This window comes from Humulus lupulus, chromosome 4, assembly GCF_963169125.1.
Source record: "Humulus lupulus chromosome 4, drHumLupu1.1, whole genome shotgun sequence".
NCBI lineage: Eukaryota > Viridiplantae > Streptophyta > Magnoliopsida > Rosales > Cannabaceae > Humulus > Humulus lupulus.
The window spans coordinates 239,478,019-239,493,475 of record NC_084796.1 but is presented as its reverse complement, the minus strand read 5'-3'; the positions used below and the strand labels follow the sequence as shown (position 1 = coordinate 239,493,475).

The 15,457-nt window shown below is 34.0% G+C and overlaps 2 protein-coding genes across 4 annotated transcripts; both read left to right on the top strand.

Moving 5' to 3' along the window:
- Nucleotides 1–2,616: 2,616 nt before the first annotated feature.
- LOC133831396 (uncharacterized) lies at nucleotides 2,617–8,973 on the top strand. 3 transcript variants are annotated; one of them, XR_009892494.1, is made up of 9 exons: nucleotides 2,617–2,748; nucleotides 3,389–3,504; nucleotides 3,620–3,816; nucleotides 3,998–4,105; nucleotides 4,204–6,194; nucleotides 6,584–6,656; nucleotides 6,900–7,050; nucleotides 7,918–8,111; nucleotides 8,537–8,973. XR_009892494.1 is itself a non-coding variant. In XM_062261667.1 (8 exons), the coding sequence occupies exons 2-7, from the start codon at nucleotides 3,408–3,410 to the stop codon at nucleotides 7,038–7,040; spliced, it is 2,607 nt and encodes an 868-aa protein (XP_062117651.1). In that variant the 5' UTR covers nucleotides 2,617–2,748; nucleotides 3,389–3,407; the 3' UTR covers nucleotides 7,041–7,050; nucleotides 7,918–8,349. The 3 variants fall into 3 exon arrangements, 1 of the variants encoding a protein (XP_062117651.1); XR_009892495.1 differs by lacking the exon at nucleotides 8,537–8,973 and adding an exon at nucleotides 7,763–7,818 and having other exon boundaries at nucleotides 7,918–8,349; XM_062261667.1 differs by lacking the exon at nucleotides 8,537–8,973 and having other exon boundaries at nucleotides 7,918–8,349.
- Nucleotides 8,974–9,676: 703 nt separating this feature from the next.
- LOC133833061 (dehydration-responsive element-binding protein 2F) lies at nucleotides 9,677–10,579 on the top strand. The gene has a single exon (XM_062263319.1). It carries the CDS (start codon nucleotides 9,677–9,679, stop codon nucleotides 10,577–10,579), a length of 903 nt encoding a protein of 300 aa, XP_062119303.1.
- Nucleotides 10,580–15,457: the final 4,878 nt, after the last annotated feature.

Genomic DNA, 15,457 nt, shown 5'->3' with positions numbered 1-15,457 from the left:
GCTTGCGGAGCGGGCTATTGCGCTCCCGGAAGCGGGCCAGTTGGGAGATTGGTCGCCGGACCCTGCGCGGCTATGAATGCCTGCAGGGCTTGGAGGGACTCTTGCATCTGCCGAGACGCCTCTGCCTGCTCAGCAATCCTGGCCTCCTGGTCCAGGACTTGCTGCCTCAGTCTAGTCACCTCCAAGTCCTGCTGGTTGGGATCTCCTCCTGGGATCCCGGGATCCGTAGCTTCGTCATGGTATTCCCCCTCGTTCTCCTCCTCTTCATAATATTGCTCCTCGTTCTCCTCTTCGTACTCTATTCCACCCTCATAGTCTTGTGACTCGTCAAGGTGAGACGTCTGAGGAGGAGTATTCTCGGGTGGATTCTGAGGAAGAGGCTGGGAAGGCAGCGGCTCTCCATTGCCCTGCTCTGGGTTAGTAGGGTCGAAAGTGGTGTGTCTTGTATTCACCATTGTAGTAGAGGTTTGATGTTAGCACTAGCTTTCTCAGGCTCTCAATGAAAGCACCAAAATGTTTACCGAGATTTTTGGAAACTATATTAATAAAAAGTAAGCGAGATTAATGATATGGAATTTAGAAGATATAAACAAGATTTTTATGTGGTTGGGGCGTTAATGAGCCTTAGTCCACGAGACAACTGTATTGGAGCTTGGAAAGTCTTTAACAATGGAGTTTCTCTCTATGTTTTAGCAGAGTATCTGTATACAAGCCAAAAAGAGGTCATTTCTCCAGTGCTCTGTCACCTATATTTATAGGCTCACAGGAGCACTGGGCTTGGGCCGGGCTGACCCGGGCCCAACAAGGATATAAATACCCTTGGCTTCTCTATCGGAAGCCCAATACAAATGATAAAAATACAAAAGACTAAGAATGATCAAAGCCTACTGGGGTAGCCCAAGGCCTATATTTCGCTCGACAAAATGGGGCTTTTGATCTGGGCATTCCGAGTTACGAGGCAGATTCAGGGGACAAAGTCAGTCAGTGTAGTGGCAGCGCAGGTCTGAAGCAGCGGTGTGCAATCCCGAGGTGGCCTTTTCTGCAGGTGAAAAGTGGAGACAACCCCCACACTTCATGGGGCGGCTTCAGGGTCACGGATGCTTTTTCCTGCCAACCTTGAGGACTTGACCCGGGTTCGTTTACCTCTGCCCTTCTTCGTTTACCGTAGGCCCGGATCGTTTACCAGGCTCCGGGACCGTTTGCGTACACTTCGATCGTAGCCCCAAATAGCTATACGTCTCCCGGATGATCGTCCTGGATCATCTTTCCTGGACACCGTCCGGGTCTAGACCCACACTTGGGCTGTCGTTCCCGGTCATTCCCTGCCAAGCGGGCCTGGGCTGGGCCCAAACCCAATTGCCCAAATAGTGGGCCTGGACCACCGTGCCGGGCCCAAGGCAAGAAATGGGGATAACAACATTATATTATAAAATAATATAGCATTCTTATCGTCTTCCTCCCTTTCTTCTTTTTCTTCGTGAATACCCATATTCAAAACCCAGGAAACACATCATATCAACCTTTCAAACTTCATATGCAACCTGAAACTCATCTCACCTTAGATCACTCCGACCCCCTGAAACCCATTGCTCCGACCCCCTCAACCCATTGCTCTAAGACCCACAGCGACTAACAGATCTCATTCCTTCGAAAAAAAAAGAAACAAACCCAGAACACTATCTTTACAAATGATTCATTGAAAAATCAGCCAAAGAAAAAAAAGAAACAAAAAAAATCAAGAAAAAATGCTGCTTCAAATCTGTTGTCGCACATCCCTGCTCAAGTCGCCGCCATCAAGAGGTTGAGGTTGAAAATGGAGTCGCAAGGGGTAAGATGTTGAAGATGGAGTCAAAGAGGTTGAGAGGATGGGTTTTATGGGTTAGGGGTCTGATTGTTGTTATATGAATGCTTGAGTGTTGCAGGAGAAGAAGAAGAAGAAGAATAAGAAGAAGAAGAAATTAAAAAATGTTTAAAAAATTATTTTATTTTCTATATTTTTTGTTTTATTATAATTATTTTTATTTTTATTAACTTTTTAATGACTTTTATATTATTTTAAATTAATTATATATTTTTAAATAATTTTAAAAATATTTAATAATTTTTAATCAATTAGAAATTAACACGCAACTATCAAAGTCAAACTTAAGTGATGCTTAATGGTGGGGACCTTTGACTACACAAAATGTGTAATGTTAGAGAGTTTTGCTGCCAAATTTTTTACATAAGAATTTAAATATAACAAATCAAACTACATAGAAATTTATGTTGCAAATTTCCCACATAAATATTGTCATGGAGCATTCTATGATATCCTATACTACTTGATATGACATACACTCTTAGAATATATGTAACTCCACATTAAATTCAACTAATGAAAGTGTGTAGCGCCGTAGTGCTCCACAACAATAGTCTATAAACATAGACGAACTTATTTATAACTTGAATACAAAATAAGACTTTTTCAAAATTTTCTCAAAGAAGAAGTCTAAATTAAAATTTCATTTAAATAGGAAACCAAAATTTTATTAAATCATAAATTTATTGGGCCTAAATATAAATCCATTAATGTTATAGGGACCAAGTTGCAACAATTACCATTAGGACCAAAGGTGGTCTGACTGAGAAAAGAAAATAAGTATCAGTTGTTGAAACTTGAAACCAAATGTTGGAGAAGACGTCCATGGATTCTGGCTCTGCCTCTTCCTTCCTCAAGGCCATACCTCCTCTTTTATAATTTTTCAGGTATCATTATAAATTCTTCTCAATCTCTCACAAACCACACTAAAAAAATGCATACATATCTGTATATATATGTGTGTATATATCATTCAATGCTTGGTCCTCGTTCAACTCTCTCTCGGAGTTTTTTTTTTTTTTTTTGCTTCTCGTTAATGCAGAGGCTCCATAGCGAAAATGATATCGATTTTGTTTCTTAAATGATACGAAACAGAGTTCTCAGGCTTCTTCTATGTAACAGATTGATGTTAGGGTTGGGAAATTGTTTCTGGGATTGTGAATTTCAAAGTAGCTAACTTTTCCTCTTTTGCCTTTGTGGGAAGCCCGTGTTTTATTTTATTAAAAATTATTTAATGCATTTGAGAAGATACAAATACAACTGTTTGGTCATTTGATTTAGGTATTAAAAATTAGTGTCTTGAGTTTTATACTGTGGTGGCATTGGAAGAAACCTTTGAAGTCACATTGTTGTCATTGGTTGCAAATTTGCAATACAATTTACTTATTTAGCATGAGCTGTTTTAAGGTTTATATCTTATTATAGGGTTGAGTCCTTTTCATAAAGTGGAATTTATCATATGTATTAGCTGTGTGTTTTCTAGTGATTGTTGATGTCAATGAGGAACACTTGTTTTGGGTTTTGAAGCTTTTTAGAGAAGGGTTCAATGGATAACCTTCATGCATCCGAGTCAACTCTTGCTTGGCTTTGGGTCATTGAAGCAATGGCAAGCTTCAAAGAAGTGGACCCATCACTTTTACGTGGTAAATTGGAAATCTTGAGCTCATATTTTACCTGAATATTAACTCACTTTATTGTCATTCAAATCATTTTGCAAGTTAAAAGGATGTTGTTACTTATTTTTGTTCCTCCTTCCAGATGTGATTGAAGCGGCTCCAGAATTACCTGATGATTTGGGAAAGAATACAAAAGAAATTGTTGCTTTGAGATGTTTGGAAGGCTTATTCTCTTCACAAAATGAAATTTCTTCTGATGTGCCTTCTGCCCAGGGTTTAAAAGTTGGGTTTGATTTGTCAGTAAGTTGTGAAGATGTTCTTCAACGCATATTACAAGAGGTTAGTTCCATTTATTTATTTATGTATATATTGTTGGTATACAAGTGCTTTGGATTCATTTCGAAACTGAAGGAGTTTGAAACCATCATATTCATGCTTAGCCTACAAGTTGTCAGCTTTTTACGCTTTTCAAACGTAAATTTATATTGATTTCAAGTGCCACATTCTTTTGTTTTTTCAGACTTTAGGATCAAATTCAAGAGTTTCGGGACCAGAGTTGTCAAGATGGGATATTCACCCATTCATTGCTCACAAAAGAGCTTGTATGCCCAAATGTGCTTTGGAGCAGGTAGGAGGTTGTCTTCATTTGCACCCTATTTTTATCCATCACTTTTGAATTTTTTAACCCACTGTTTGTATTGGGCTTGGGTCTCTCATTACAAACAGCTGAAAGATACAATTCTTGATGGTACTCATCCATATGCGGATTTCTTGAGGGATAAGGGTCGATTGGCAACAAGTTTGGAAGACATTAATTTGATGGATGATAGCAATCGTGATTCTGTTACTACTAGGCCTAATTTTTCTGGCACTGATGTTCAAAATGAAGTGAATCTTGATCTTTTGATCCCTGAGAAGAGAAACAAACAGTTGGGAGAAAATCATCATGATGGAGCTATACTGCCTTCAAAGAGAGACAGGTCTGGCTCAGCTAGTAAAGGTATGGCTTGTAATGTTCATGAAGATTGCAATGGCGAAACCAATTCTGAGGTTCAACATATGAATGCAAAAAGATTGAAGCAGTATGAATCTTCTGATAATCAGTTTGTTGAACAGAACCCAGTTCCTTTTCATGGAAGTGAACCATTAGAACATTCTTCTGAAAGAGATGTTTCAGTTACTACTAGAGAGTTGCCAGAAAATGAGATGGGAACCATGGGAGAAAGTGGGGTTTTAGAGAATGGTTGTAATGATGAATCTAATAAGAATATGGTGCAGTTTCCTTGTAATTCCCCTGTGATGCCTCAAATTAATAGTGGAGAAGAAGCCAATCATCAGCATTTATCTGTTGGTGAAGAAAATGTTGTCAGCAACCATTGTGCTCAATCAGGTGGTGCTTTTGAGCCAGTGGAGCAGGACACAGTTACTTTGCATGGAAAAGAACCGACAAAAGATTCTTCTAAATTAGATGTTCAGGTCCCTGTGGAGGAAGCAACGTTTACAGAGAATGATTATACTGTCTCAAACAGGTCTCAGCAGAGTAATGATGATGAAATTAATAAGAATCAGTCAGAGAATCTTTATGATGCCCCTAGTTTGATGCAAGACACTACTAGAGATGACCCCCATCAAAATTTATCTGTTGATGACACCAATAATGTGAGTGAACCTTCCACTGAACCAGTTGGTGTTCCTTCCCATGATACTGTGGATAACATTTCCACTAAAGAATCTAAAAGCAGCCATGAGCATGATTTTCCACTTCAAGAGCAAAATCCTATGTCCAATGACGGATCTCGGCAGAATATTATTGCTGGTGAGGCCGAAGAGGACACAAATGACTGTGGTGAAGCAGAGAAGTCAAGTGATAGTGATGGATATCATAATGAGAGGATTGATGTAGACAAGAGAAAACTTGAATTTTTAAGATCTCAGTGCACAGTTGGTCATGATTCCTTGAATGTTGACTGGACAGAGAAATATTTATGTATGAAGTGTAATAAAGCTGGTTCATTGTTGGTTTGCAATACTAATAATTGCCAATTGGTAATTCATGAGAAATGTGGAGGTTCTTTAGCAAAATTTGATGACATGGGTAATTTCTACTGCCCTTTTTGTGCATATTCTCTTGCTATCATGGAATATCTTGAAGCTAAGAAGAGATCCTCTGTGGCTAATAAAGAACTAGCTGCATTTATTCTTATGGGTTCCAAACGTTACCCAGAAGAATCCACCAGAAGTTTAATTAAGGAAAGAAATCATTCTACTGGAGGAAATGCGGATGAGGATGTTCTTAGACAAAACCATGAGAATGAACACTTGGGAGTGAGAGAGAAAAATGAAGAAGATGATCATCAATGTGAAAAAAATTTCGTCAACCAAGAAGCAGTAATTTCTGCACATAATGACAATAATAGAGGTGGGTGTCACGTTTCAGCAGGTGAAATAGAAGGCAGAGAAAAGATGGCCAAAGAGTGCCCATCTGCAAGAGCTGAAGTACCACAGAATGTATCTAGTGGAAATTCTGAAGTAAATCTTGTGAATGAAGGAAAGTCGGACATAGGAATTCAAAGGAAACTTCTAGACCAAGATATTGATCCGACAAAACGGTCTGTAATTGAATCTCATGACAGTATTGAGGACGATTCTGAAAATGATAATCACGAGTCCACCGTTTCCGATTACTGCATATCTTTTCGAAAGAGAGAGAATCGCCTGTAAGTTTTGATGTCTTAAGTGTTTGCTTTTAAAGAGACCACTGAGGTTTTTATTTTATTTTATTTTATTAAATTTAAAAAAAAAAACTGCACAGACTCAACTTAGGATTTGAGCCTCTTTCCTGTCACATTGCACAAACCCCTTGAATTCTAACTAATTGAGCTAGCCTCATTTGACAAGATTCAGTAGGGTTTGCCTGGTCATAGAACGAGCTTGTAATCTTCAGTGTTCCAAGTTAGTCAGAATTAGTGAAGCCAAATTCTTATAAAAAATAATGATACAAATTAGATTTTGTTTGAATGCATTATTCTGATTGGAAACATTGATTAATTTTTTTTTATCTGTAATTAAATATTGAAGATAATTGTTTTGTTATATGCAATTGTAGCTCGGACTCGGCATCTCCTCAGAAAAGGCGAAAGAAAGTTCCATGGACAGTTGAGGAAGAACTGAAGTTAAAGGTAATTAAATGTGGGGCAAACACCAGGCATTTCATCTAACTGTAATTTATTTATTGCAGTGTTTCATTTAATTGTTTGTTTAGACAGTATTTTACAACTGCTAAATGTATGGGCATCTTACAGGTTATTTTTAAAACTGCAACAGTTTTATTGGGGAGATATAGAATCTATTGAATCATTTTTTCTTAATTCTGCCTTCTATATTTCTGTTCTGACATGTTATAGGATAAAAAAATGCTGTAGGAGGGGGTGCAAAAATTTCCTAAAGAGAGAAACATGTGGAAGAAAGTCTTGGAATTCGGAGACTCTGTATTCATGGAAGGTCGCACTGCGATAGACCTGAAGGATAAATGGAGAAACATGTGCAAGGGGATTCCAAAATGAAAGAGAAGTGGTCAGTTTTCTATATTTGAGATGGTTGATATCATTTTGTCAATTGTCGTTTTTTATTTTTTTAGTGTGTATTTGTGTGTTATTCTTCTCTTAGTATGATGGTTAAGGTTAGTCTAAATTCAAAAGGCATAATAAATATGATTGTACATATTTCTTGGGATAAATGTACTTGATATACACTAAGGTATGAAAAACACAATTGACAGAATACTTTGTATTTTTTACAAAAGGTGAATTATAATACCACTAAGTATTTGAGACATGGCTCTCTCCAACAGAGCCAAAGCTCACAACACTAGAAATTACAGATGCCCTCTCCAAACAACCTTACCCTTATCAAATAGCCGAAGCACACACCACCCTCACAGTTCCCTAGGCATAACTAGCTACACAGATCCTCACAACAGAATGGTGCCAACTCACTATTCTCTAACCACCTTGATATAAGCTTCAAATAGGCACATGAGAACCTTTCTTGCGCCTAGAATAGGTGAAGTGCAGAGGGGGTCTATCATTATTATATATTTCATATGAATTGTTTGAAGCAACTCCTTTGCAGTTTTCTTGTTTGTCATGTTAGAGAAACTTCTAAATGCTGAATCAATTTTTTAGGCACCTTGTCTGAAAGCCCTTTTGGAATTTAAACTTTGGAACAAAGAATCATTTTTTCTCACAATTTTTCTACACTTCCTTGTTGGTACATCTTTTTGCAGGTGATGAAACATTAAATAAAAAGTTGATTTGTTCCACTAAAATCAGAGTTTTGTCTGTAAGATTATGATTAAAGATGCTACGACATTAACTGCCATTACAAATAAATAGAGATGATTATAATATTACTGACTTAAATTCATTGCTAAATCTTCAGGAATCTTCTACATCAACAATTAAAGCCCACAAGGACCCAAGTTTCTCCAGGTTTAAAGAGATGGTCGTCTTAATAAGGAGTTTTTTGTCAACCTTGAGGGATGGGATCTGGCAAGGCAGGTTCTTCTTCTCGGTTTCTTTTTTTCGTTCGCCAAAATGAGTACTCGGTTAGCATCATTAGTCTGAGGGAAATTAGTAAGTTCTTTTTTAATTATTATTAAAATAATTGTAGTTTAGGCCCTCCTATGCGTATGAGCTCCTTTTGTTGTGAAAAGTAATTTTCTTCACACAGCAGTGTGAGTGTATGTACATAGGAATAAGGTTGTAAATATCAGAAAAAGCATAGTTGGGAAAAGCATTAGCTGGTTTACTCATTATAAAGAAGTTAATTGCTAATGTCAGTGTTTTCCATTGTCAACTGTTGGATATTCCACTCTCGCTCTCTATTGTCCACTGTTTGATTTTTCACGAGGCAATATGTTTCTCCACAGTAACTAGCTTTAGCATTACCGTTACTATCACTGATTTGCTCCCACTAGCTGCATTAAAAACTTAGACCTCTTGCTTAAATTTATCTAAGATACTTAACTGCAGTTTAATATTTTGTCCAAAATCCACAGTACTGGAATACACGCATGGGATAAAGGTGATGAGAGTCTCGGGAATCAAGTTGTGACTGGGAAGAAAACATGTGAAATAGTACTCGTGAAAATGGAAAATGTTGAGGTGGGTATTATTGACAGTAACTAATAAAAGTAAAACCTTGTAGATAGAGATGCAACCCTTGCAGTATCCAAGGGAGACTCAAGCAATATCTCATTGAAAGCTTTCACTTCCATCCATGACTCAAAACTTAGTCAAAATCTTGGCCACCAAAAGCTCCACTAACCACCACAACAATTAAATGCTTCCCACTTTACATTATTCTTTTTCTTACTTTTAAATTTACCAATTTCTTCGGTTTTGTTATTTTCTTCTCAGTTTTGATTAAAGGTGTAAAATTAATATTAGCTACACTAACCATCTTTCATGTATACCTCATAGGGAAAGTTTATGTTGTTTACCATTTTTAAATCAAAGGATGAGTAAGGCAAACCTAAAGTTGAAAATAAAACTAAATGGGTGTTAAATCGCTAAGTTATCAGATAAATGAAATATTTAATAGAACAATCCGTACAAGCATCACATGTGACAATTACATAACTGTAATAAATAGGATAACTTTGAATTCTCAGTCATTTTCAGAAGTCCTTATCATGGAATCATATAATTCCTTAACAAGACCACTTACATCAAATCGTCAAACTATAAACTAGAATCATAGGCTCTATAAATCATAATCATATATGCTCTTCCCACAAGACACCTGTAAACGTAAGCATTTCTTTGAACTTGTGATGCTAGTCTATAATATCCATGCATTTCTTTGAACTTAGACATAACATTCTTGTTTTTGAGATTAAATAGTACTAGGAATTTAAAATAAGTAAATATGGAGAAATCCGGTAGAATATTATCTACCAAAAAAAATTAACGGTCACATGAGTTTGAAAACTTTTTAAGCAAACGTGAAAACATTTAAACCAAACTGCTTTCCATCTCTACATATCCCGCGCCTTTGAAGCCATGTTTTCCACTCCTCAAGTCTCAAACTTCACTCCTCACTCCTCACTCTTCACTCTTCACTCTTCACTCTCACTTTCTGAGTCCAATTATCATCTTCTTCTGCTCCATTCTTCATAGAAGAAGAAGAAGAAACTATGGAGAACTACAAGAAATCTCCATTGAAGCCATGGAAGAAAGGTCCAACAAGAGGCAAAGGTGGACCTTTGAACGCCTCGTGCGAGTACCGGGGAGTTAGACAAAGGACTTGGGGGAAATGGGTTGCTGAAATCAGAGAGCCAAAGAAGAGAACCAGACTCTGGTTAGGCTCTTTCTCCACGGCAGAAGAAGCTGCCATGGCCTATGATGAGGCTGCAAGGAGACTATATGGCCCAGATGCTTATCTCAACCTTCCTCACCTTTATCAAGCAAACTCCAGTAACCATACAATGAAATCTCAAAAGTTCAAATGGCTTCCTTCCAAGAATTTCATGTCCATGTTTCCCTCTTGTGGTTTGCTCAACATAAACGCGCAGCCTAGTGTTCATGTCATTCATCAGAGGCTCCAAGAACTCAAGCAAAATGCAGCGCTTAGTCAAACTCCAACTCCTAATTCTAGTTCATCTTCATCTAGTGATACAAAATCTGAAGCTCAAATCAATACTGGGGACAAAACCCAAGAAGAGAATATGTCAGAGAAGGAGAAAGAGATGGAGTTTCTATCAGAAAAGATTGCGAAGAGCCGTGATGATGAGAAGCCTCAGATCGATCTCCATGAGTTTCTTGAGCAGATAGGAGTGATGAAAGGAGAGAGAGATCAATCAGAAGAGACTGATGATCATGGTATGGGAAAGCATATGGCTCAAGATCAAACCTCATTTGAAGAACTTCATGATCATGCTCATGAGCTTGGAGCTTTTACTGACAAGAATTTCAACTGGGATGCCTTGTTTGAGATGCATGGGATAGCTGCAGATCATCATGGAGCAGAAGTTGGTAGCTTTCAAGTTTGTGATGTTAATGAAGAGCTGACTTTTCCTGCTTCCATTTGGAACTTCTGAGAGAATCAGCTGATTTTGAATGAAAGTACTTGTTAAAGGATTAAAGCATTTACATGGGAATGGAAAAGTTTCTAAGCTAGACACTACTAAAGAAAGGCACGCTTAAACAGGAAAAAATATAAGATTTTGTCAAGGGTAGTGTTTTTGCATTACCCTTTTACGATTCCATCACTAAGGTAGAAATCAGCTGATTTTGAGATAAATAATTATATAATATATACATATAAATATAAAAAGAGAGAGAGAGAGAGACAGAGAGATTTTCATTCTAGTATTAAGCAGTGAATAGATTAAGTTTGTTCTTCTACTTGTAAACTTAAACTTATATGGCTTAATAGAAATAATATGGTTTAGTTATCAGCTTGTTTGTATAGTTCTAATTTTGTTAAGACTAGTAGCTATTGTATTGTACATTCTTCTTTGTTGCATAATTATTTGGTCATCTTTGGAAAGTGGGATTATATTAAATGAAAAAAATATAAAAATAAACATAAAAGAATGAAATACTTGATCATTTGCCAACAATAATGCAAAGTATTAATTTTTTTCTTACCATTGGAATACATTAAGATGGTGGATTTGATAGGATAAAATTATTCTAACTTTTTTAATGAGATTAAGTTATCTTATACCAAGATTAATTTTTTCAACATGCTCTCCTAATGCAAAACAATATCACATAATAAAAATTATTCAATCCTACTATCTAAATGTGAGCATTGTGTATGTTATGTTTAGAGGATCATTGTGGAGTAGAGAAGAGATTCCAATGGTGAAGTTTTGATTGTACAAACTTATTGAGAATTTACAAATGTATAATCTAGTTTGTCATTCCCCATTTTCAACCTTCATAATAATTCAGCACGTGAAATGATGACGTGGGACAAGTTATTAACCTCGAGTTGGGGACACTCAAGCAAACGGATGAGTTGAATGAATAATGATCAAGTTCTTGGTTTGAGTATTACTTGGTCACATGATGCAAGATTAGTTTGGGTCCTGCCTGAGATCTGCTTGGGTGTTAGTTCTCCAAACACATTTCTAATATACTTTAAATTCTTAGAAATAAAATAATAAATGTGATATATGATTAAGCATGTAATAGGAGTTATATCGACTTTGTTTATGAAACATACTTAATTCAAAGTATTAGAAGATTAGTTGAACTAATTCAATGCTGGTTCTGAATTGACTATTAATGATAGTCAATGCTCTCGCTCGTAAGATGATCAAAAATTGAATAATTAATCAATTTTTCAATTTTCTTTTGCTAATAGTATGGTTTTGCCCTATCATTATTGACATTGTCTTTAAATACCCCTAAATAATAAAATTAGTATTATTTTACCCCTAAGTAGTTCTTTTAATATGAATTTACTCCCAAAATTTTATATTTTATCAATTATTACCTAAATTGATAAAACATTTTTATTCTTAAATTTATTTTTTCTTATAAATTTAATTTTTTCATTTTTGATTTATTATAGGGTTTATACTTTTTTGGACCCTGTATTTTTTCTGATTACCTGTTTGGATCTTATGTTTTAAAAAATTCATTTTTGGACCCTATATTTTGTAAAACTATTCAAATAGATCCCTAAATTCAATTTTTATAACGAAAAAATTGAATATAACAACACAGATTTTAAGCAGAATAATTTTATTTTTGTTCTAAATTGTTTAGTTTAGTGAATTATTTATGATTTCAATTGAGAAAATTTTGACCAAAATCGGGTTTAAGGTTCTATTTGAACCATTTTACAAAACACAGGGTTCAAAAAGTAATTTGTCAAAACACAGGGTCCAAACAGGTAATGTGACAAAACATAGGGTCCAAAAAAGTATAAACCCTTTATTATATTGAAGTATTATTTAAAAATTAATATTATTTATTATCTTACCCCTAACACATTTCCTTTTAGAAAAATATCATAAAGCAGTTACGCGAATTTATAACATATGACTGATTAAAATTGTTTTTAAAAATAATAATTTGAAATTTTTTTTTAACTAAATTTGAAAAAAATAACTAAATTAGTTTTAAATGTATTTAAATTAACGTGTATAGCTTTTTTTTTTTTTTTTTTAATATATCATATCTTTATCTTTATATATAAAAAAATGTGTATTTTTAACCGTTTTTCTTGGTTTTATGAGTTGTCAAATTTATTGGGGGATAACTCCAATTACAATAAAATGCAAGTAGATCTAGTATGAGTTGGCGGATATGGGCTCGTGTGAGTAGGAAACAGAAAATATCTATTCTAGTTCTATCATCGGCTATGGGCTCAAATCTAAGGGAAATTCTAGAGAATATTTGTTACCCTGAAATAGGAAAACTTGGATTCAATTGTCAACTGTTCCTATCAGAAATAGGATTCACTCCGGAAATAGATGGCGAGTGCTTGATCGAATTGATCAGGTCATGTAGGAACAAGGTTCACCCGATTGAAGTGTAATGATCATACGTTTGTAATGCATTGTATGTCCCATAATAGGTCCCACTTCTACCCTTTCTCAGTAGTCGATGACTATTCATAGTTATTACCTTGACACCAAAGAAGAGTTCGACCCAATGATTTATTTCTGTCTTTGTTGATCCTGATTCGACATTAGAAGTATATTGATTTTTCAACAATAATTGAATACTTTTGTCTGTAACTACGAAATATTTGATTCCATCCATAAATTTTATTCCCTATGAGTTCTAGTCTCAATAAGACTTAACTGAATATTCTAAATATTTAATGAAATATACTTTTAAAACTAATTAAAAATAAATATTTATTAGTTATATTAATACAAATTCTAATATTATAAAATATCATTATTATAATAATATTTAATACAAGACTATATATTTAATAATTATATTAATATAAGTTTAAATGTTATAATATATCATTATTATAACAATATACAATACAAAACTAGATATTTAGTAATTATATTAATATAAATTGAAATATTATAAAATATTATCATTATAATAATATTTAATACATAACTAAATATTTAATAATTATATTGATATAAATTCAAATGTTATAAAATATCATTATTATAATAATATATAATACATAATCTTAATTTATATTAAAAAATTTATCATTTATATTTAAAAAGAAAACATGTTACTTTTTTATATTACTTAATCTAACTTATATAAATGTATATTAATATTAAATAACAATAAACATTATAAATACATTATATGTAAGTGTCGTATGTACAAACAGTATGACTACGTACTACTTAAGAAATTAGAATAACATTTTTCTTCTATCAAGAATAAATAAGTTTATCATGAGGTGTGATTTGAATAAATGTCATTTTTGCCCCATGAATTATGACCACTATATGATCGTGCCCCTCGAATGATTCGCGATGTTAAAAATTACCCCAAAACTATACACGTTACTGAAATATGAGACTTATGTTAGATTTCGTCCTAGGTGGCTATCAAATTGATGATGTGGCATTTTGTCTGTTGATGTGGCAGTACCATGTGTAGAATAGTTAGTGATCCCCCCTCCCCCTTCGAACTTTGACCACTATCAAATTGTGCCATTTTTATTAAAACTAATTTAATTTTTTTTAAGAAAATATAATTTAAAAAAAAAATAATTAGATCCTTAAAAATTAAAAAATTAAAAAATTAAGAAAATAAACAATACTATAAGTTTCAAATTAATTAAATAAATTTTCAAATATTCAAAATTAAAAATTAAAAATCTAATTAATAACAAATAGTTTTTTTTAAATAACAAATTTGGCACATGCTAAAAGTTGTGCCAAATTTGGCACAAGATATATCATGGGCAAAATTTGGCACAACAATAAATGTTCATTTTTTATTTACTATATTGTCACTAATTTATTAATTAACAATTAATGATTAACCATATTACTTTTTTTATTCATATTTTTTACAATATAAAATGAAAAAAAATATTGATTTTTGTATATTATCAATAAATATTAAATGAATTGTTGACTTTTTAAAGTTAATTTGCATCTTGTGCATTGGAGTACAATTGCAAATATTGAGCCAAATATGACATTGACTCATTTTTTCTGCCGAATTTGGCACAAAATTTACATCTTGCATTTGAGGTGTTCTAAATAAATAAATAAATATTTGATAGAAAAGAGTAAATTGGAAAAACAAAAATATAATAAAATTAAAAATAAAAAACTATTTTTTTCTAACTTAAAAATAAGAGATATTTATTAATTATCATCCTAAAAAAGAAGTCTTTTGTTATGGGTATCACTTTAATGAGACACAAATGAGAGACTTACATAGCAAGGACAATTTAGGTAATCAATAATGTAAAATGGTCATTCGTACGTTGTTATCTGTACAATCATATGACAAATAGTAGGTGATTGTAATGCCCCAAAATCCCTAATGAGGTTTAATGGTTGGATTAGAAGGCCGGGATAGCCATAATTGATTTATTATGCCATTAAATGATAAATGCATGCATGTGGGTCCACTTTTCATTATAAGGACATTTTGGTAATTTAGCTCGTTGAGGGCATATTTGTATATTTTCATTCAAGTTGGTGATTTATGATGAGACCACATTATAATGTGGATTTTTTCGAGCTATTCGGCATGAGACGATCTTTGAATACAAACTAGTGGTTTGCTCATAACAGGGTTATTTCCGGGCTCGGGGTGAGTCTCGGGGTAATTTGATTATTAGAATATTACTAGGAATTAAATGATAATGGGATATGATTTATTAGTATTTGAGAATATTATGACTAACAGGAATTGGAGGATGTTAATTATAATTAACGAGATAGATGAGAAATGACGATTTTGCCCTTGGGGGCTGTTAAGGAAATAAATATGACCTAGGGACA